The sequence below is a fragment of the Balaenoptera acutorostrata genome, chromosome X (assembly GCF_949987535.1).
Source record: "Balaenoptera acutorostrata chromosome X, mBalAcu1.1, whole genome shotgun sequence".
NCBI lineage: Eukaryota > Metazoa > Chordata > Mammalia > Artiodactyla > Balaenopteridae > Balaenoptera > Balaenoptera acutorostrata.
In genome coordinates, this window is record NC_080085.1 from 119060929 (window position 1) to 119083932 (window position 23004).

The 23004-nt window shown below is 49.2% G+C and overlaps 2 protein-coding genes across 4 annotated transcripts; one reads left to right on the forward strand and one right to left on the reverse strand.

The window, feature by feature from the left end:
• Nucleotides 1–5744: 5744 nt before the first annotated feature.
• Nucleotides 5745–12005, reverse strand: LOC130706540 (uncharacterized). 2 transcript variants are annotated; one of them, XR_009006759.1, is made up of 3 exons: nt 11702–12005; nt 7054–7443; nt 5745–6779 (listed from the first exon to the last, which is right to left on the reverse strand). XR_009006759.1 is itself a non-coding variant. In XM_057539118.1 (3 exons), exons 1-3 carry the CDS (start codon nt 8683–8685, stop codon nt 6447–6449), a joined length of 780 nt encoding a protein of 259 aa, XP_057395101.1. In that variant the 5' UTR covers nt 8686–8692; the 3' UTR covers nt 5745–6446. The 2 variants fall into 2 exon arrangements, 1 of the variants encoding a protein (XP_057395101.1); XM_057539118.1 differs by lacking the exon at nt 11702–12005 and adding an exon at nt 8629–8692.
• ZIC3 (Zic family member 3) lies at nt 8845–20571 on the forward strand. Of its 2 annotated transcripts, none has more exons than XM_057539117.1 (3): nt 8845–10423; nt 11530–11693; nt 19972–20571. In XM_057539117.1, the coding sequence occupies exons 1-3, from the start codon at nt 9370–9372 to the stop codon at nt 20119–20121; spliced, it is 1368 nt and encodes a 455-aa protein (XP_057395100.1). In that variant the 5' UTR covers nt 8845–9369; the 3' UTR covers nt 20122–20571. The 2 variants fall into 2 exon arrangements, with proteins under 2 accessions (XP_057395100.1, XP_057395099.1); XM_057539116.1 differs by lacking the exon at nt 19972–20571 and adding an exon at nt 12514–14526.
• Nucleotides 20572–23004: the final 2433 nt, after the last annotated feature.

Genomic DNA, 23004 nt, shown 5'->3' on the forward strand with positions numbered 1-23004 from the left:
GGGTTGGAGTAAAGAGGCTCCAGCCATTGACCTACCCTAGCTCAGTGATTCCCGCATTAGAATCACCTGGGGAGCTTTAAAATATAGTAATGTGGTACCCCTCCCTAGACTAAGCGAGTCAGAAGTTCCGGGGTGGTCTGGGCATCTGAATCTTTCAAAGATCCCCAGGAGATTCCAGTGTGGAGCCGGGGTTTCCAATCCTGGGAACCCTGGCTCCATTCTACTATTTCTGGGGCAGAAGGCAGGCAACTCCTCCCTCTTCCAAATTTGAGGAGGTGTGATGTCTGCAAAGGAAACTAGATATTGCAATATAACTCTCTGAGAACCACAAAAATAACAGATCAGGCCAGAGTTGGAGCTTTTAAGTGTGTGCATAAAGGAAATGGGTCCCTCTCCACTCCTAGGGGGCATATTAGAAACTGGGGAGGTCAGGCATGTGTATACTGATGTTCACAGTGGTAAAGGGCTATATATAAACCACCAAGAAGGCTAGTTTGCATCAGAAGGCAGTGGAGGCGCCCTTGGCTTCAGAAATACTTAGAGGCCAAAACCACTTCAGGAAGACTGGAGAGGTGAGAAATAAGAATTAGTGAACTTTTTGTAAAGTGGGAAAGGGGTACTTAGGTGATGGGGGGGTAGAGGGGTCTTCTGGAATGTTCTTGAGGCCACTGAGCTGAGGACAGATTCAGCCTGTGGAACTAGTACTGAGGGAGTGCGGAAAAGAATGTTCTAGGCCGTGCTTTTTTCCTCTACATTTTATAGGTAGATAGATAAGAACCTCTATCAAGAAATGTGGGATGGGGTGGGGAAACAGGAGGGGAGGAAAATGGATGTCTGCTGATAAAATGCATTTCACAAGGGCCTTGGTCCTGAGGAAAACTTGACCTTTTGCCCTGGAAGGCTGTAAAGGGGTTTCTGCACAACTGGTGTTGACTGAAGCATGTGTGTGTGTGTGTGTGTGTGTGTGTGTGTGTGTGTGTAGGTTGGGAGAAGGACAGGGCTGGGCAGAGGGACCCCAGGCTCTGGGAACTCCTCAAGGGCCCATTGGGCGTTCTTGCTCAAATCGAAAGGGAGGGGGGAGAGGGCAAGGCACAGTGGTCTTTGGGGGCCAGGTCGGTGTGGAATTTGGATCCTGGGGAGGGGGCCTCGGGTGCACACAGGCAGAGCAAATTAGGAAAGGACAAGCCGACCAATCCCAGCCTCCGGTCCCGCTGGAGTGGCAAGAGGTCACCGCACGGGACCTCGAGGCCTGCAGGGCACGGGGTCTCAAGGTCCCCAGTGCACGAGTCCTTCCGCAACATCTGCTGTTTATCGGTGGCCCTGCAGTCAGTAGCACACGGGGTTTCCATCAAGGGGTTAAGGACCTGCTCTGAGAGGGGAGGCGGGAGCCCTAGGGGGCGCAGTTTGGGAGCGGCAGCAGGGGAGGGGGCTAGTCCCAGAGGTCTGCGGCCCCCTCCCGCCTTCCTAGAGCTGAGGGTTTCTCTAGGCAGGGCCAGGAGGGGGCTTGCTTTCAATATCGTCGTACCCTCGGGACTCCCCTGGTGGTTCAGTGGTTAAGACTCCACGCTTCCACCACAGGGGGCACAAATGCGATCCCTGTTGAGGGATCGGGGAACTAAGATCCCTCAGCGGCTCAGCGCAGCCAAAAAAAAAAAAAAAAAAAGTCCGTCTTCCGCATAGCCCCACCAAGATGGCTCCTGGCCCGCTTGGAGAGAAATGGCGCCCTTGGGCTTGCTGGGGTCACGGGTCCCCAGGCTGATTTTTCGCAAATGGCGCCTGTGGAAAACCCTAGGTTCAGGGAAGTCCCTCTTTCTCCACTCCCCTAGGCACGTGATACCTGGTCCTGCCGCCTCTCCCTGTTGAGGCAATTTAGCCTAGCTCCTCAGCTCATTTAGGCCTTCTAGGCCAGGCGCCTGAATCTTGGTGTTACCAGATAAGATACAGGTCGTTCAGTTAAATTCAAATTTCAGACAAAGGAGGAATAATCTTTCAGTGTAAGTATCTCCCATGCAATATTTGGGACATACTTAAGAAAATCATTGTTTATTTGACATTCAAATTTAACTGAGCATCCCAGAGTGGAGTGACTCCTTGTGTCTGGAGGAACTGTTGACTCTGTTTGCCAGCCTGGGCCAGGTTCAAAAGGTGAAGTGTGATCTACAAAAACTGAGTCTGAGGGGACAAAGGTTGAGGGCAGGGAGAAATTTCAACCTTGTAGAGAAATTCCTGATAGGGCTGGAGTCTGGGAGGAAAGAAGAGGAGGGGAGAGACAAACGTAAGAGGACAAGCTAAGGTTGTTGGGAGCACCCTGGGATCTTTATATTAACCTACCTTTATAGTTTTAAAGAAAGGAGGGGCATTCAAAGGGAGGGGGCCTAAAATCCTTGCCCAAGTGTACTGGCTGACAGCATTTGTCCATGGGAGAAAGGGAGGGAGTGTTTCTGGGAGAGAAAGAGGCGAGGGATGAAGTCCAGGCCCTCGCTGAGGAGGAGCAGTTGAATTGGGGAAGAGTTGACCTCTCTTCCTCAGAGACCCTCGGGCCGGGGGAACTGGGGTCGCTTCCCTTGGGCTTCCTGAAGGCAGGCTGCTCAATGGCCTTAGCCTGGGCTCACAAGTCTCGCTGGGTTTGGCGGCTGCAGTTGCCCCTCAGGGCTCAATCATGCAGAAAGGGTCAATAAACTATGTATCTCTAGCCAAAGAAGAAAGACAATAAAACCACCCTCAGGGTCAGAGGTCACCCAGTCACGGATTGAGATATTCACAACTCTTTCTCCTTTCTCCTCTCTTCTTGTCCTCTCACTCTCCCTCGGGCTCATCCTCCCTTGACTCTACTATTCGCCTTTCTCCAAAGCCAAAGTTATCCCCGGAAATAATTGACGTGTGAGGCTGAAAAAAAATCATCTCATGCAAAATGAAGCTTGAAAAGTAGGAGAGTGATGGTGGATAAAACCCACCGGTTAGGAATACCTAGTTTCCGTGAAGGCTGCCGTTCAACCTCTAAGTCCAGGGGTCAGCAAACGTTTTCTGTAAAGCGTCATATAGAAAATATTTTAACTTTGCAAGCCACATTCAGTCTCTGTAGCATAATCTCCCCACCCCCTTCCTTCTCCTCCTGCTTCTTTTTCTACTTCTAACTCTTTAAAGATTAAAAAAAAAATTCTTGGCTCCTGGGGCCATACAAATACAACAGGCCAGATTTGGTTTGCCAGTTGCCAAATCACATTCATGCTACAAGTTAGTCTAATTCACCTCCACTCTGTCTGTTTGGGGGTGGGGGAAGAGGTGAGAAGGGAGGCCCCCATGCTTTGTTTTAATATCAAAGCCCTTTCCTCCTGTCCCTTCACTAGGAAAGGACTATAGGAGTGAATCCAAACCAAATGCAAAAACCACAGGCAATTCGATTTTAAAAATGCTGCTCCTGAACTATATAAAGTTCCTTGGGAGTTGAATGAGCCAGGGACAGCATTTCTTTAGGTGGCAGGGATTCTCACTCCAATTTGGGCAAAAGGGAAGATAACTCAGGTAATGCAGCATCTGCCCCCCAGGGAGAAGGGAAGGAGGAAGAGGGAATGGTGGAAGAGGCCCGGAATAGGGAAGTGGAGCTGGGATGCCGGGGGCATCAAGGATGAGAGTCACTGCCAGAAGCCATGATGTGCTCCAGAGGTACCCTTCCTGTCACCTTGGCTGCGGGATCCTGTCTCAAAGCAGGGAAATGAATAATTAAGTACCTCAGGAGAGTCAAGGCTTCTCTCCACTTGTTTTGGAGCCGAAATCATTTACTACGACTAATGGAGCATTTAGCAGTTAGAAGGAACTTGGGACCCTGGGTAAATGAGAGCTCCAGAATGTTAGGCAAGCTTTGCACCCCAAATCCATTCTCCTTCCTCCATCTCTTCAGGTGACTGGGGGAGGACTTGGAATCACATATCAAATGCATCATTGCGTATTTCTGCCCCTGCCTGGATCTCCCTCTCCGCTTGCCTAAGTGCTTTCCTACCTACAAAGGGTTCTGATCCCAAGGGAGGGGGAAGTCTTCTTTCAATGTGACTTGTCCTTCTGGCATCCAGAGCCCCTCCCAGTGTACCTTAGAGTCTGGAGGCTAACATCTAGGCACCCCCAGGGCAATAAAGGTACTCATTGGCTGCAGGTCCTGGTGGGCCAGGACCATGGCTCACCATGAGCCTGGCACCCAGACTTGGCTAGTGACAGAACACTGCCCACTGCCTAGGGTTTCACTCCATTTCCTGCATTTCCAGGGCTCTCTTCATAATCTCAAACTAGATTCTGATAGCTCTAGTTCAACTTCCTGCCTTTCTCCAAGTTCAACCCTATTTACTTCAGCCTGTGTCTCTGAAGTTCAAATATCTATCTATCGTTTATCTATCTATCTGCACAGCCTTGATTGACAAGTACAATGAATGAAAATGTCTCATTCCTGTCTAGTTTGCATTTCATTACATTAGGCAGCGATATGTGGTGGACTGCAGAGGACAAAGACAAAACGGATTTTTAAAAAGGGTTGGTTAACAATATCTATTTGTTCATTCTATATTGAATTTAAAGGTATCCAGGACTTATAAAATTTTTGTCAAATGATGAGAGGGTAGTGAAAACTCTGATGTAGCCAATAAAATCTGGACCCCAAATGAGCGGTTGATGAGTGTCCCCTAGTCCCGGAGCTCCCGAGATCGATAGTTTAGCTCGGCCCCTGAAGCCAATTAAGAGCTTTATCTTAGCATAAAAATAAAGAGGAGTTAAAAACGCATTCCTTTCCCAGCTTTCTTCCCCCTTCATTTTTTATTGCGATTTGCAGTTTTTCTTTTAAAAAGATCTGGGACTCTGAAGAGAGGGCGGGGATTGATGTAAAGAAATTGTCGTTTACCAGGAAAAAAAATTGCGAATAATGGTGAGTTTCAAGGACATGTTTCAACGAGAAACACTTTGTGCTTCGCTAGGAAGAGGCAGGGGCACCAAATTCAGCTTCTTGGAATAATTCCTTCCCTGGATTCAAAGATTCATTTATTGAAATAAATCAGGAAGCATTGGCAGAACGGAAATCCCCTTGCTGGGTTTAAAGGGTCTTTAAAATGTTGCGAGTGTTAGATTGCAAGTCTTTTCTAAATACAAAACAGAAGAAAAGACCGCAGTGTTTCCCTTGGACTTAAAATTGCTAGGTCTCCGACTTAGGATAATTTCATGTCCGCCACGGAAAATGTGTTTAGGAAGAAATTCTGCCCGATAGCACAACTGCTGTACATGTTTTGTTTTTTAGTAGGCTGGATTGAAGAGAAAAGTGCTGCAGAGTGGGGCTCTGGGTTGTATGGAAAAACCAGTTCGTCCCTACTGCCCCTCTGGACGTTCTGTTTCCCTCCTGCTTCTCCAAGATGGATCCTAAAATTCTGGCTCAAATGCTTTGCTCGTTTGGCAATGATCAGTTTCTCTGATTTTATTTATTGCTTCAGATTTGGGCATGAAAATAAATCTTTTTCCTATTTACTGTTTGAACTCAGTGTGAGGGAAAGGATCCCATTATATTTCCTATCCGTACAGACATGTGGATATTTAGACCAGACCACATACAACTGGGGGACGCATAAAAGAGATTTATTGGTTAATTTACGCCGCCTAATACACATGTAAACCCCAGTAAGCCAAAGCTGCCGAGGGAGCCTCGGTTCTAGCATAAAATAAGAACCACGACCCCTGGATTCCAGTCGCCCTGCCCTGCCCTGCCCTGCCCAGTGATTCCTTCCTCTACCTGAGAAACGAAGAAACCAGAGCTCTCTTCTGCCTCGCCCCAGCCTGTGTGCAGAAAAAAACTTTTCTTCACTTGCCTCTTTCCGCCACCACTCTGCTCTCAGACTCAGCTCCCTAAAGCCCCTGTCCCCCGAAGTTGTTCTCAGGGTCTCCTCCGAAAAGTAAGTTGAGGGGCGGGGGCTGCAGGTAATCAGGAGAACTTCACTTATTAATATTATTATTGCCCAACAGAAGTGGTTTGCTTTGCGCGGGGGGGGGGATTGTCTTCTTTTGCAGCAACTTGCTATATCTGGAGGTATTTCGCTTTCTATCGCGTTGCAAGGGTCAGGGTTCCCCCTCCCCAGAAAGAAACCTCCACTCAGACCAACCGAAATAGAATTCGAAATGGCCTGCCTCTGCCCTGCTGCTCACAAAGTCCCCAGCCTCGTCCTCTTGGGGGCATCGGGGGTCCCTGCGCCCCAACGAGCAACGACACCCCCTCAGAGTCGCACACTCGGGCTGGGCCGGGCTGCCCCAGGAAGGGCTCCACCGCCCGGGGTTTTGGCCTGGCTGAACCGCCTCAGGTCGGCCCCTTAACAAGCATCCCCCCTCCCCACTTCTCGGTTGATGACCTAATTGAATTATGCCTTTTTGTTCCTGGGACTACAGAGCACGTGCTGGAGGCAATTAATTATCGGAATGTGGCCATATCAAAACGGACACTGGGCACCGGGTAGGTCAGCGGCGGCGACATCCCCTGCCCTGCGCTCGGGACCCCTCCCCGCAAAGGGGCAGGCGAGGCTCCCTCGGCGCCCTCCTTCCTCGGCTCCTCGCCCCGCTGCCGGCCCGGACTCCCAAACGCGCCGGGCCCCTGGTTCTCGGGGTACCTGGCGGGGCTCCCCGGAAACCCTCGCATCAGCGCTGGCCGGGTTAGGGCTCGAGAGCCACCTCCTCTCCGCCCCCGAGCCCCGCTCTCCTCGGGGATGGCGCCGGTAGGAAATCCAAACTTTTTCAGACCAGCTGTGCGCCCAGGGTCCGTGCGGCTTGGTGGGAGGTGAAGAGAGGTAGAAGGAAGGGAGAATATAAAAGGGGGAAGGGGAAAGAAATGGGAAAAAGAAAGAAAAGCAATCATCCCTTTTTGTAAACCTGACTCCAGGGAATTCATTTGCATGATTTAGGCTTATTTGTTCTTCAGTGAACATTTCCTCCCCCCGCCCCGCCCCCCCGCAAAGAAACCCTCTGCTGAGCGGCACGGAAGCCAGTCTTGGAGAGCCTGTTTTCAGTAGATGTAATAATTTAAGTCAGCAGTGAACTCACCTTCCAACCTGGGGAGAGAGCTCTGATGTAGAGGGAGAATTGGGGCGAGTTTGAAGGGAGGGGGTGACTACGTAAGTGCGCTACCGGCAGGGTTTCCCCCCAGCAAACTGGCAAAGAAAGAAGGTGAAGTCTTGACCAGGCCAGGCGGATTGGGGGGGCAGGAAGTGAAAGGCTGCAGTTATAAAGCGCTGCTTGAGGCGGTCTCGCCAAGCGCCTCTGAACTTGATCAGATGTTCGGTTTCCTACAGAGAGATGGCGGCCAGGCTGTGAGGCTGCCTCAAGGCGCAGACTTTGGGGCTCGGCTCTCTTCGGGGTGTGACAATCACAGCCATCTTTCTCTCCGCCTTTTCTTTTCACTCTCACTCTCCTACAGTCTTCGCAAATGCCCTGCTGGACAAAAAATGAGTGGATTTATAGCCCTGTCTGAACCTGGTCATTATGTCCAGAAAGACCTCGCACCAGACAGGAGAGGGGACAGTGATCCCACACACAACCCTGGAAAGTCAATCCTTAAGGGTAAGAAGTTCCCGAGGTCACTGTATGCTTCTCCGGGTAGGAGCAGAAGAGGGTAAAGCCTTGGCAGTTCAGAGGGAAGAAAATTCCACCTCACAATCCCCATTCCCGCCCCCCACTTTTGCATTTGAAAATGTTGAGAATTCGAAGCTGATTAGCCCTGTGGTTCGAAAACGGCACTGATTCTGTGTGTGTCTAGTGAGTTTGCTGTGTAGTGTGCTGTGTGCATGTTTGGTGTGCACAGGCTAAGTGTACACTGTGCATGTTTAGTATTTGTGCTTCTGTGTGTTTTCTGTTACGTGCGTGTGTTTATCCTGTTGTGTGTTTAATTTGTTGTGTGCCTGTTTACTGTTTTATGTGTAGTTTGTTGTGTTACTGGGTTGTGTGTACTTACTGTTGCTAGTTGTGTGCGTGTTTAGTGTGGTGTGTGCGAGTTTACCGTGTTATATGTGTTTGCCGTCTTGTGCCTGGTGTGTCGTGGGGGGGGGATGGCGGGGACAGTAGTGGGGACAGTATACTACAGCCACGACTCACAAACCAAAGAGTCAATGCGCGGCTCAGACGGAAGTAAGGGAGATGGCTCTAACTGTAACCATTTCTCCTCCTTCGGGCCTCGGCCGGCCGGCAGCAGCTTGGGTCACAGACGGCGAGCCGGCCGGCCTGGGTCCGGGCTCTCGGGGACATCAGGGCCCACAGTGGCGCGTGGGGAGGACGCGGCTAATGGGCCGCGAGAGTGGAACTGTTGTTCTCGCCCCGGGATCCGCGCCCTGAGGCCGCGGAGGGGGCACATTCTCGAGGTGTTGCGGCGGAGGGGGCCCAAGCGGGGCTGGACGTCCAGCGCCGCGCCGACGGTGGGAACGATCCTCGCGCGGCAAAGAGCTCATTTGGCCAAAGCGGGTAAAGCGCGCCCGAGGGGTGCTCGCCCGCTTCTGGCGGGAGGGAAGCCAGGGAGAGGCCCTGGCTCCGCCCCGCCGGTCGCCAGCTTGAGCCTGGCTCCAGTTCCCCACGGCAGCGCCAGCCCCGCGGACCCCACTCGCGGGCGCCCGGCCACCGCCGCCTCACCTGCCAGGCTCCCGGCCACGGCCCAATCAGCGGCGGCCGCTCGGCCGCGGCTGCCATGTTCCCCGCTCCGCGCTGCCAATCAGTGTGGCGACGGCCAATAGGCTGCGGGGCCGGGGGTCAGGTGACCGCGGGCCAGCTGGCTCCCCATTGGCCCTCGCCGCGCGGCCTCCCGCTCGGTTTATGTGAGAGGAGTGAGTGAGTGACTTTATCAGTCCAAGGACATTACTCTGGAAGCGAAGAGGCTGGGACTGGCGCGGCGAGCCGCGAGGACCGAGCCTGCCTCCTGCCCGCCGGCCGCGAGCTGGCTCTGCTTCTAAGCGCAGTCTAGCCGTGAGGCCCGTGCCGAGGGAGCCTCCTGGCCCCGCGGTTGTGCGCTCTCGGGGAGAGGAGGGGTGCCCTGGACAGGATTGGCAAACTCCGCCCTCCACTTATTATTTTGCTTATTTTTCTTTGTGCGCGCTTGTTAGTTTGTTAAACCAGATCTAGTCCCAGAGTCTTTTCTCCTCCCTTCTCCCCCCTCCTCCCCCCCCCCCAGGTCCTTCTACTTCCCCTCCTCCTTCCTATCCCTCTGCAGGAGACTCTCGCAGCGACGGAAAGTTGCAGCCCCTGGTACTGCCTTGGGGGTCTCCCGACTGTGTCCAACCGTCGCCACCCCTCTCCGACTGCGACACTTCGGAGATCTCCTTCGCCCGCACCCTCGCTCATTTCAGCCGGATCGCTGGTGACCAGAACGCCCCACCCATGACGATGCTCCTGGACGGAGGCCCGCAGTTCCCCGGGCTGGGAGTGGGCAGCTTCGGCGCGCCGCGCCACCACGAGATGCCCAACCGCGAGCCGGCGGGCATTGGGCTGAATCCCTTCGGGGACTCGCCCCACGCCGCCGCCGCCGCCGCCGCCGCCTTCAAGCTGAGCCCCGCCGCGGCTCACGATCTGTCTTCCGGCCAGAGCTCGGCGTTCACGCCGCAGGGTTCGGGTTACGCCAACGCCCTGGGCCATCATCACCACCACCATCACCACCATCACCACGCCGGCCAGGTGCCCAGCTACGGCGGTGCCGCCTCCGCCGCCTTCAACTCCACTCGCGACTTTCTGTTCCGCCAGCGCGGCTCTGGGCTCGGCGAGGCGGCCTCGGGTGGCGGGCAGCACGGGCTCTTCGCCGGCTCGGCGAGCAGCCTGCACGCTCCGGCTGGCATTCCTGAGCCCCCCGGCTACCTGCTCTTCCCCGGGCTGCACGAGCAGGGCGCCGGGCACCCGTCGCCTACCGGGCACGTGGACAACAACCAGGTCCACCTGGGGCTGCGCGGAGAGCTGTTCGGCCGCGCCGACCCGTACCGCCCGGTGGCCAGCCCGCGCACGGACCCCTACACGGCCGGCGCGCAGTTCCCTAACTACAGCCCCATGAACATGAACATGGGCGTGAACGTGGCGGCCCACCACGGGCCCGGCGCCTTCTTCCGTTACATGCGGCAGCCCATCAAGCAGGAGCTGTCGTGCAAGTGGATCGACGAGGCTCAGCTGAGCCGGCCCAAGAAGAGCTGCGACCGGACCTTCAGCACCATGCACGAGTTGGTGACACATGTCACCATGGAGCATGTGGGGGGCCCGGAGCAGAACAACCACGTCTGCTACTGGGAGGAGTGCCCCCGCGAGGGCAAGTCCTTCAAGGCGAAGTACAAACTGGTCAATCACATTCGGGTGCACACGGGCGAGAAGCCCTTCCCTTGCCCCTTCCCGGGCTGCGGGAAGATCTTTGCCCGCTCCGAGAACCTCAAGATCCACAAGAGGACCCACACAGGTAAGGGGGAGGGCGGGCGCGGGGTCCGCCGAGGCACCGCGCCACGAAGCCGACTTTCAGCGCGAGGGAGCGAGGGGTGGCGGCGAGAGAGAGGGGCGGCGCCCTTCCGGGGCCGCTCGAAAAAGTAGCGCTGTCACTGTCCCTCTACCTCTCGCCTTCCCCGCCCCGCGGCGCTTTTGCCCAGTTCTAGCTTCCCGGGCAGACGGCTCTGCGGTCTCAGGAACTAATTGGAACCTTCTCGCGCCCAGGAACAAACTGGCGCCGCCTCTTTTTGTCTCTTTCTGGGTTACTAGGAAGGGACTCCGAACGTGTGGAGAGGAATTGCTTACAAGCGACTTAGTCTCGGCACACAGTCGGGGGAGGCAACCATAGAAATGCTAATGAAAACTAACTTTCGGTTACTTCCGCTCTTTTTTACCATTGATTGGCACATCTAATTAAATGATACTTTTGTCAAACTATTTTTATTTGGAGTTCCAGGTTCATTTCAGTTCTCCGGGAGGAAAGCTAAAGTAGAAAAGGCACGACAGTTTCGTGGTTTGTTCAGAGCATCTTGTAAAACTGTCCGGAGCCCCTGGATTTATATAGTTTTCTCTTTTCGAACGTTAAGTACGACGACCCAAGCTTTTTAATACTGGGCTTAGCAAAATCGCTGCATTTGAAAGAGGCAAATTAAAAGGTACAAAGGAGGAACTAAAAGGGATTGTCCTGTCCCCGGTCCATTGTCCCGCCCGGCCTTGGCTGCAACGCCGAGATATCGGCACAACGGGGCTGCGCCTGGAGGCCCCGGGCCGGGTAGGGGGGTACCGCAAATCAGGGGCAACTTTGGAGGAGCCAGGGGCTTTCCATCCCGCGCGAGAACAAAGGGCCGGGCAGGTTCTGGGCCGGCCCTGCCCCACCCCCCGCCCCCGACCACCACTCCCCACCCCAGCAGGCTCAACCCGCGCTCTCCATTTTTCTCCAGGGAAAAGAGACGCCACAGCCGCCCCCAGTCGGCGCTCCCTCTCGGGGAAGACCGCCGGGCGCTCTGTCTCCCGCTGCTCGGCCCAAGGAAGCTCGCGGCCCCTGACCATATTTACCCCCCTTTGCGTTTCTGCCTTTTGCAGGTGAGAAACCGTTCAAATGTGAATTTGAAGGCTGTGACAGACGCTTTGCCAACAGCAGCGACCGCAAGAAGCACATGCATGTGCACACCTCGGACAAGCCCTATATCTGCAAAGTGTGCGACAAGTCCTACACGCACCCGAGCTCCCTGCGCAAGCACATGAAGGTAATTACCTCTTTATTAGCGGTCGGCGGTTTATAAACACTCGGCCCGACACCGGGTCGCGGAACGGAAGCGCCTGCGCTGCCAACCCTGTATCTTCCACGTTAAATCCGATTTGCTCCAGCGTTGACACCTTGAACCCATTTTGGGGACCCGGAGGGGGGCGGGGGAGAGCACAGTGGGGAGGAGGAGGGAGCGGAGGGAACAATCAGTTGTTTACTGGGAAGCTCTAACCGAGCTCGCCAGGGCTGGAGGTCGCAGTGGCCGCCTCTACCCGGCTCAGCCCGCGGTGGGAACCGAGAGTGCCCGCGCCGAACCCGGGGGCGGGTGGTTCATTCCCTCTTCGGCTTCCGGTAAAACAATAGGGCCGAGGAGCGCGGTGGGATTCCCACGCATTTGTCTGAGACCTCGCAGCGCCCAGGGCGCCCGTGCCACCTTTCTCTGTACCTGTTTTCCCAAGCCAAAGCGGGCTTGGCGAAACCTGGGCCCGGAGTATTTTGTAGGGCCCCAAAGACTACGTGCTTACCCCGCTCCATCCGCGGAGAAAGCATTTCTGAAGGGGCATGAGTAAATCAGAGTGCTTTATTCCTTTTCCATAATGCCAGTCTTAGGACTCAGACTGTTTTGTTGGCGAACATCTTGGGGTTTTCTAGACATCGGTAATGTGGAAATTAAAAACAAAACCCCCAAATCAGCAGCATTTCTCTTTTAAGTGGGTCACTGGGCGGTCTCGCTCTTACAGTGCTCTAATTCTGCTCTTGTTTTTGCTTGCACAATGCCAGTTGGAATTATATTCATTATAATATATACATGTTAATTTTAGGTTCATGAATCTCAAGGGTCAGATTCCTCCCCTGCTGCCAGTTCAGGCTATGAATCTTCCACTCCACCCGCTATAGCTTCTGCAAACAGTAAAGATACCACTAAAACCCCTTCTGCAGTTCAAACTAGCACCAGCCACAACCCTGGACTTCCTCCCAATTTTAACGAATGGTACGTCTGAGGACAAACACAAACACAAACCCTGTTAACCATAGAATGGACCAAATGCATTTTAAAAAGAAAACTGAGACCAATCAGATGGAAATGGAGTTTTAAGGCAAGAGGCCATACATAGGGCTACATCTTGTTAATTGCAATTGTCCAGGAAGGTTTTGGGGCAAGATCCAAAAGTAGCCATGCCCTTTTTTCTCAGGATTAGAAAATATGTTTTGGCATTTGAAGGATTAAAAAAAAAAATCTTCTCACTGCTTTTTCCTCCCTTTTCTCTTGCTCTCTGCTCACCCCATCCCTAAACGCCTTCAGTTCATTTTAACTCTTGTCCTGTTTCCTGAGAGGAAGTTATAGAAGGCTTATTGGTGGTGGTGGTGATGTTAAAACTGATGGAAAAATCTTCGCCTTAGTGGTGATTGTTTAAACTCTCACAGTCTTAAACCGTGCCAAAGTCCTGTTATGTCTTGAACTTTTCCTCAAAGCATTACACTTGTGAATGTATTTTTGTCTAATGGGGTCGAAACTGTTGTTCAGTATTTTTTCAGGCTGAGGATGTGATGTTACTCTACACAGATTGTGACGTTTAGTATACAGTTGCCTTTTGTAATAACTTTTTTTTTTGTAAATACATATCCATTGATGCCATATTTATCGTTTGTAATTTAATTATTGCTACAAGTGCCGGGAACTGAACAATATTTATGGAAAATGTTTTCTAACAAATTCTGTACAGCTTTTGATTATAACCGCTTTAGCATTAAATTTTATTGTCTTGAAAGAACACAATTTACAATTTTTGAACCACTGACTCCTTTCTCTTGTTTTGTAACAGCCTCCTTCTACAAAGAGGAGACGAGAGCAAATGAAATCTTGTTTGTTGGTATTTATAACTCACTCAGATCCCTTTTTTAATTGTTAAATTATTTTTCTATTGCAGTATAGATTCTTTACAGTGTCAGTTTCCATCTGGGAAGACCCTCCTTTCTTTAGCTCAGATGGTTGTTTAACTGCGAGTTTAAATGTGTTTGTCCTGGATTTTCGGCATGCAAATCAAATATTACTGATCAATTCAGTTAGTGGCCATGACATCTCAATCTTGTACTTCAAAGACTGAGAAGCTGGATTTAATCATCCCTGCCCTACATATATAAACATAAGGTAACCTAATGAGTTTTATGTCCCTTAGTTTTTTTTTATTATCTTACATAAAAATGAACATTGCGGCAAGATGCATGTCTGTCTATTCTATTGAGAGATCACCCATATACCTATATATGTTTGTATCTATGACTTATCTAATCTGCCTATCAAATCTATCTAGCTATCTATATATTTTCAAAAGTAAGCATATGTCTGAAACAGTGGTGATGAGTAAGGCCAGTCGAGCCGTGCTTACTTATGATTAAAGTGCTTCTTAAAAGAACCATAGTCCATTTACAATTTTGGAAGGCAAAGGCTGGTTTGTTTTGCTGTATATAGTACAATTCGTAATTATCACAATTATTCATAACATTTTTATAGCGGTGTAATAACTGCAGCGGTTCTGAAATATCATGGAAAGAAAAAAATTTGCAAAATATGTATTTTTAAAGTTCATGGTTTGTAGGCAAAGATGTTAAGAGCATTGTTTCCATTAAAATCAATAACAATGAAAAATGGTTGTTTGCTTTGTGATAAAATATTAACAATCCATTTAATCTTCAGCGAAGCAACTCATTTGGACAAACAGTTCTCTTACAGTTATATGAAAAAGAAAGTGATTGCTATTTTGTGGGGGTGGAGTGGGTAGAGTACTGAGAGAGGTTTTTTTGTTTTTTGTTTTTTTACTAATTTAGGGTGCTGTTTAATATTGAGAGCCCAATCTCTTCATGAATAACCAACTTGCAAATCAGCAAATAGAATGGTGGAGATAAGGAATTGTAAAGAATTTAGAAATGTAATGAATAGGCCAAGTACCTCCTTCTCTTGAAGGGGCAGTGCTCTAGGATTTTTGGTGGCAGTCAGTTTGGTATTATACATAATCATTTTGAATTCTAGAATTTTGTTTATTGTTCTTTTTGAAGAAATAAAGTCTTGGCACATCTATTTATAACATTTTTGTATTTGGTGCCTGATTTTTTCCCATGTTCAAATAAATCGACCTTAAGTTGAAATGCCCAGAGAAGTTCTGATGATTAAAAGAAACTTTGATTCCCTGGACACAGTTGAAGCAGTGTATTTTAAGTTATCTACTGATCTTTGTCAACAGTTAATTATTGACAGTTTCGAATTGCAAAATGCTTTGGATGCGATTTTTTGTTTGTGGAGAATGCGTTTTTTTGCACTTTCCTCCACCAATAGACAAGGCAAGGGTCTGAATGCCATGAACGGATTGGGATGACTTCACAAGTGATGAGCAGGTAACCTGGTCAGTCTACCACTCCTAGCCCAGACATTCCAATCTTGACCTTGACATTGAGGGTGCTGGACCAAATTCCTATTTCAGGATTTTTCCTTCACTTCAAACCAGAGACCATTTTAAATGCTCAGCAAGTTTTCAGAAAGTGCATACTCATAAGATTGGCTCTAAATGTGTTCCAACTGAAGTCTAAATAATGTTTTTCTTCCGAAATATGCATTTAACTTCCACAGTTTACTGTTTTCTCTATGAATTCCCTCTCCACCCCCAATGTAACCTAACCTTAAATGGCAGTAGAATGATGGGTTGGTTGAAAGATTATTTCAGAAACTTGCTTCCCCCACCCCTCCGCATTAAATATATTAAACAATTAAACATCTCCTTAGGACACATAAAGAAGAGTTTGCTCTTTCTTTACTAGGCTTGAAATTACTCTACCATAAAAATTTACAGTAGAGCATTGTGTCCTAAGAGGGGAAGATGCCAATGAACAATGATGATAACCTATATTAAGATAATGTAAAAGTTTTGCCCCTCTACATGACTTCCTCTAATCTGGGTGTAGCATCGTATTTCTCAAATAGTCTATCCCTCTGCTCTTGTCATTTGTTGCAAAGAAAAGATTACGTTAGTAGAAAACTTTTCACAGATTTTCTTCCTATAATCTGACTCTGGGAGTGCACATTGACATTCTTGAATTTTCAGTAAATACCTTAAAGAATACGCACCCCCCACCCCCCCAACAAAAAACCCTTGCAGCCCTAAAGATAGATCAGCTGGAAACCATGAACGTCAGCTGGGTTCTCAGTAATCGACCTGTTATTTTACTTCTTGCACCTGGTAAGACCTTTGTTAAAAGTCCATCATCTTTTCCAAAATGGGTGGTTTAGTTTAAGATTTCCACGTTGGGTGGGGAAGGGGAAGGTGTCTATTTCCACGCAGACAGAAGTCTGGACTTCATCCAGCTTGGAAGGTTAAAGATCAGGGTCCAGGCTAAGCAGGGCAGTCGGTCTTAGCTACTGCGGAGGTTGGAGAGTTAGCAGGGACCTCCTCCGTTCACAAAGCCTCCCAGGAAAGTTGTGTTCAGGACTTCCTCGCCCCTCCCCCCCTCCTCGCCGCCTGCTGTCTCCTCGCCTCTTCGCCCCTGGCTCCTTCTCCTCCCCTTATAAAACCCCCCAAACAAACGAAAAAAGTCTAAGGGCCATCTTTCCACTTAAGTTTCTGAAAGAATCGCTACCGGCGTGCTCATCCCCTGAAGCGCGGCATCTCCGCCCGGCAGTTAGGCTGGTTTTCTCTCGGGCTGTCTGCCCCCTCGGGGCTCAAGTCTAGTCAGGCTTTGCCCCGGGACGAGGCCAGGCGTTGCGGAAGTCAGGGCTCCCGCTCGGGGTCCTCGGGCCCCTCGTCGGGGCGCCCGGGGTCCCTGTCCACACACCAAGTTCTTGCAAGGCCCGTTCGAAGCTGGGGCCGGGAGGAGGGGACCTCATTTCCTAGGGTCAATTCTCTCGCGGTCTCGGCCAGCTGACCCTTTGACCTCCACCTACAGGGCCCTTGGCGGCCGTAAGCCGGCGGTCGCCCGGGCTCCGAGGACGCTTCGCGCCCCATCGCCTTCCCGGCCTCATTAGGCCGGCGGGGCTGTAAAGCAGGAATCAGCCGCTACCTAATCCGGACCTGGGGTCAATACGAGCCCAAACAATGGTGAGCTCCGATGGCCACAGCGCAGCGCTGGCCGCAAACTTTGTGTTCCATTCATTTTCTTAAGGCGGCGGTGCGGTGGCGGTGGGGTGGGGGAGGGAGGGAGGTACTCGCACGCCCGAAGGCCGATCCCGGCGCCCGGGGCTCTTAAGCGAGCGTTCTCGCGCTCGGCCCTCCCGGTCTCGTCGCCGCGCCAGGGTTTTGGAGGGGGTGGCAAGGCTCGGGGCCTGGTTGGCGGCCCGCGCGAGGGCCCGGGGGCCGCCCCCGCGCCAAGAACAGACTTTGAAGTGGGTTTTTAGCGCGCACGTGTGAGAGCCGCGCCGGGGCTGGAGCGGTGACCCGCTGGGAGGAAAGAGTAGGCTCCGGCCTGGGCCCCAACCCCTCCCCCGCTCCCCGTCGCTCCGGCCTTTTCAAGCCGCGGCCGGGAGCCCGCCGGCCTCCCCCGCCCGCGCCCGCTCCCGAGCCCGCGCCGCGCGCAGGCGCACAGCCCGCAGCCGTCGAGTCGGGTTTCGCTGCGAGGGGGCGGCGGGGGAAGAGTTGAAAGCGGCTTTGCAGCGCCGCGGCCTCGGCCGGGCCGGGAGGGGGGCGGAGGGGAGGGCTGGGGAGAAGGGGGGCTGGTTTTGGGGGCGGCTCTCGGGTCAGGAACATGGCGGCCGGATGCGAACCCCCGCGGAGCGCAGCAAAGCGCTGACTGCGGGCTGCCGAACTGTTGTGTGGTTTCAACTCCCTTGTTATTCCTCGGCTCGGAGCGCCTCGCGGGAGAATGTAGGTCGTGGCGGCCGAGCGCAAAATTGTTTAAAAAAAAAAAAAAAAACGGAAGCGAAGAAGTTCTTCCAGGGCATCCTGGGCGTGGGAAGTTGGCGAGTCTTCTGGGGGCTGGGGTTCCCGGGGTGGGGGGGGCTTGGACCTGAAACCCACTCGAGGCCGCCACGCCCTCCAGTCCCGACTGAAATCGTTTCTCCCGGGCCCTCTGGGGTGGGGGATGCCATTTTGAGCTTCGTGACCGTGTCGGGATCCCCCAGCACTTTCGAGTCTCGAAATGCCAAGGAGTGGACACCGTTCTCTTCCAGGACAATGGCGGGGCCCGTGAGCGGAGCACGGAGGCACCGTTTCCAAACCAAATGCCCTGGATTAGCGACACGGAGGTGCCGTTGCGATTTCGAACCCTACACGTTCGTCAGGCCCCGTTTTCTGCATATCTCATTTAAACGCGGGCCTATGAAAAACAGTACTGTGTACGCTTTTGTGTGTGCTGTAACAGCTGGTGGTCGAACGAAAAAAAGAAAAAAAAAGGCCGCGATTCCGAAAACTTTCATTCAGCTTTTGCTTAACTGCCTTAATACTGGCGTGTGAAAGAACCCCTGGTAGCTCTGGGATCTCGAGTCCGTGTTTTCTCTGCAGAAAAATGTTGCAGATTCGCCTTCATATGTCTTTCGTGAGGAAAAAACAATGTCGGGCTTTAAAAATGTAGTCATTGACCCCCGTCTCCTCTAGAAAAATAAGCGGCACGAATTCTTTCAGGTTGCGTCTTCGTGGAGGCCAGCAGCTAAACGAAAAGACAGCCTTCTGGGGCTGCCCGCTGTCGAGAATTTGGGCTCCTGAAGGTGTGGGGCAGCTCCCGTGGGCCACCTTGGGAAGGGCCCCAGGTGGGTGGGCAGGTCATTAGCAAAGCTGGCTCAGATTTGGGGGAAATCTACAAAACAGTGCCTTTATCTGCAGAGAACAATTGATGGGGTTGTCTTTCCTCCTTTTCAGTGCACAAAGAAGACGGCTTTGGAGCAAGAATTTGGAATATGCATTTAAGTTGTCGCGCTTTGCATTGGAAACCCGTGGGCAATTAAAATAAGCCTGCCTTGTAGTGTTTTCTGTCCTTTTCTTATGTGTGGTTCCTGCAAGTCAAAGGGGCTGGAGTCCCTTCTGCAGTTTGGAAACTTGTTTTGAAATTGCCACCAAACAGATTTTTCCCCCTTTGGGTGAAGTTTCCTTCCAGGGCTCAGCCACTTCACCCCACCCCCAGACTGGAATAGAGTGTTGACATCTTTGAGAGATCAAAGGAAGTAGATGGTGCTTGCTGTATACTTTATTTTTTCATGCTGTAGTTTGAACCCTGAGGTTTGAGCTTTTTCCTGGTGAAATCTCTTGGTACCAGAAGTGTGGCACATGAAAAGTTCATTAACTTGAAAAATCTTTAGCCCGTGGGTAGGCAGTTTGTCTCTGAGAACTGCAGCGCCCAGATTGTCTCTAAGGTTGACTTTAAAATCAAGCTAAAGATGCACTGGTGAACGATCTCCCCTGGATACCTGCGGTGTGCTTTGGGTCATTTGATATGGTAAAACTGTGGTTGATTTTCATAGGAGTTCTGTGAATGGAATTTCTGCAAAACTAGACAAGTGATAAATTGGTAGAACTCTTATATTTGTTTGAATGACAACTCCAAAGGGCACTGCTTTTCCCACTGAGGTTTGGTTTCTACCATAACTATTGAAATTTACAGCTTGAAATACTAAGTTTGCAGGAAGCATTTAAAGGGGGGAGTGTTCAGAGCACTTGGACTGATAGTAACTTAACACAGGAGCAAAACTTCTTTGAATAAGATTCCTGTTGCCAAGAAGCTGTTAAAACTAAAGAAAATATATTTCTTTAAAAATCATCTAATAGAGCAAACAATTTTGTATATTTTCAATGTGATGACAGTTCAACCCATTTACTGATCTGATTGAATAGAGAAACGTGAGCTCTATAGTAACTATAAAAATAGCCTTCACCAGATGGCAAGTTTTTAATGTTTGTTCTCTGATAAGATGTGTATGTTGTCTAATGTGTTTTATTAAAACACAACCTATGTAAAGACCATACCTTTAATACCTTTGAACATGAGGTATTAAAAATAAAAGATTCGGGACTTCCCTGGTGGTCCAGTGGTTAAGACTCTGTGCTCCCAATGCATGGGGGCCGGGTTCGATCCCTGGTCAGGGAGCTAGATCCCGCGTGCCGCAACTAAAGATCCCTTACACTGCAACTAAGACCCTGTGCAGCCAAAATAAATAAATAAATATTAAAAAAAAAAAAGATTCCATCGTGTTTTATTATAAGCTAGCATTTAAAATGGCATATCCAGTAATGTTTTATGAAATTTTTCTAAGAGTAAATGTAGCTTGTTTTGACCTATCTGCAGTTCACTTTTTGTTTTTTTGCCAGTGTTGTCCTGCTTGGTATCCGGGACAGTCTCTAATTCCTGATGAAGAACTTGATACTGACGTTGGTATGCAGCAGCCAGCCCTCCATAACACTACCTATCCTAAATGCAGGGTTAATGCCGAACCTACTGTGCAAGAAATGATTTACTGATGAGGTTTCAAAGAAAACCACATCAATTTGGATGTCTGTTACCTTGAAGTGATCATTTTTAAGAGTAGTAGCTTCTTCCCTAGGTATAAAAAGACTATTTTCTTCTTTTGGTGTATTTCATTCTGTGTTGAGCAATCATTTGTGAAATGAAAAAGCAAAAAAGCACCCACCCACACACACACACACACACACACACACACACACACTCCCCCAGCCAATTTAGGATCATAAACGGGAAGATGGAGGTGAAGACTAGCCTAATCCATAACCCAGTGTGTATTATCTCATACATTGTGTTGACCTTGTTGAAAATCTCTTTCAAATATCTGCATTCCACATGTAGAACTTAAGTGTTTAAAACTAGAAGTATGAATGCTTGTTTTGTTAATTTCCTATGTTTGTGTTCAAAAAGCAATATCTAGGATCTCTACAATTGTTGTTTGACTTAAATAAAACCATTTAAATTATTTTTTGTGATTATTTTATTACAGTGACAACTATAGCCCCTAAATAACCTTGATTAACCTGTTGAATTGGGACAATTTATATTCTATTCACATTTTTCATGATACACCTCGGCTTTCACTGAGCAATAAACTTGGGGAGAAAACCCCACTGAACAAACTCCAACCAACTGTTTTGAGCTCACAGTGTTTTCCCAGAGGGACTCAGGGCCAGGTGCTGGGGAGGTCAGGGGAAGAATTCGGAGTCAAGGATTGAATGGGATGATTAGAAGGAAGTACTGGAGGTAGGACTTTAGAGAAAAAAGAGCATTTGAACACCGCTATTTGGGTGAGAAAGAGAGGGAAAGACAAAGCCAAAAATAACCTTAAAGGAGAAAGGAGGGCCTCTGGAAAGGGGACATTGCAGCATAGCACATTACATGTACATTATTCAGAAGCTCCAGAGTGGTTCTTGGGGCAGACAACTTGGCAACCATTGATTAGAACGCTTATAGAATCATGGAATATAGGTGTTATTAAAACACAAGTTGTCGTTAATTAACTGTAGTGCTAGAGAAGATGAAGACACTTCAGAGAAATTCTTCGAACTCCAGATACTTGATTTCTCATTTTACATTTAACATCTGTAATCTAATGTAATCTGTGAGTGGCCATCATTCTATTTATTTGACGTGATTATGCCATGATGAGGTATTGTAAAACTGCAGACTGATAGAATATATTGCTATTGGTTCTTTAGATCCAGTTTTATTAAAATTTCTGCTAAGTAGACTGATGATACTATAATTTTTTAAGTAGAGGGGAAAACTGCTCATCTCCCTCTGATTTTTGTTGTTCATTTACATCAAGAGTAGGCACACAGGCCGGTCAAGAAAGACTATGATTCTTTGATTCTTAGCTCCCTAGAACTTGACATTCTTATATCCCCCCAGAAACATGTTGATAGAATTTTTTGTTTTGTTTTTAAGAACAACTGTGTTCTTTCAGACAGGCAGTGGAGTGTTATAATGGGATTATTAAAAAAGCCCTTGGAAAGGTAAACTACCAAGTTGTTCATGAGCCAGCTGCACTATGATAATAATACCTCCTAGGGTTATTCTAAGGATTAAACAAGAACATGTCCATAAAGAGCCTGGCACAGAGTAGGCCCTGGACAAATGTTAATTCGCTTCTTTTCCTCTTGCAGGTAGCTATTGTTTCATTGCTTTGGGGTAGCTTCCTATTTTTAATATTATGGAATATTTTACTAAAAACATATAGTGATTTGTACTGGGGTGCAAATTAATGCAGTTTTCAGACAATAGATGGAGAGTTAGGGCATATAAGAAAGACTGCATTTCATAAGCATAATCACTAGATCAGGCATATGGGTTTATGAACATAGCTATGAATATTTAAACACAAAATTAAAATGTTATTAAATGCCTGTTCATTATCTTCCGATGAATACACTTATTCTTAGATTAAAAATAAGTTGTGTACTTAAAAATCTGTAAACAGCAATTTAATGGTTTACTTTTAATTTGACACAATTTTTACTCGAGGCAACAGCTTCTTACTATATTTAAATTAAATGACAATTTTACAATGTGAAAATTGGCATTCACATTTAAGGATAAGATTAAATCTTGTGATGTCTTAAATTATTCAGTTTCCCCCTACTAAATTTATGCTAGTATTGTGCGGGTGTGACTATAGAGGAATGAGACTGATTTTCTTGTGGGGCTTGGAAGCTAGCTCTGAAGGCAGTTCCCAAAGAGGAGTCCCTGAAATGTTTTGACCAATGTCAGCATCCTTAGAATAAGTTTATGGACTCCCTAGGTGATGGCCTCACTTCAGTTTGTTACAAAACAAACATCAGCCACCAGTCATTACTTTACAGCCATGCTTTTGGTTTTACTATGTTTTTAAAGAATACCCTGATTATTTTATGTTAATAAAATTGAGGCTTAAATGAAAGTGTAGAAATCCTCTATTATAGCATGATGAAATGTATTTTTTCTCAGCATAGGTCTATTTATGCGGTGAAACAAAACAAAAACACCAACACACTAAGCTCTTCCCAGATGAACTGGTCTGAGTGGGAAGTATTTCCTTCCCACTGATTTTGGGGGCTTCGAGCTTCCCTGAGAGGCTGTACTGCTAAATGTTAATGGCTTTTGTACGGAGGCCTGGGGGACTTTTCATTATTCCTTTTTTCACCGGTTTATCACCTTTGTCTATTTCTTTCTTCCTGAGGCTGCCCTATTAGAAGCGGGGGTCCGCCGTGGTGTTAACGTTATTTTGAGTATTGGTTGTTTGTCAGCGAGTAGGAGCAAGGTTATATTAAATGACCAGTTTGAAAACTGATGTCTAGTGCAGTGCTGTAGTGCCTCCCGTGGCCGGATCCTCCTATAGGTGATATCACTCTGGAGTCCGA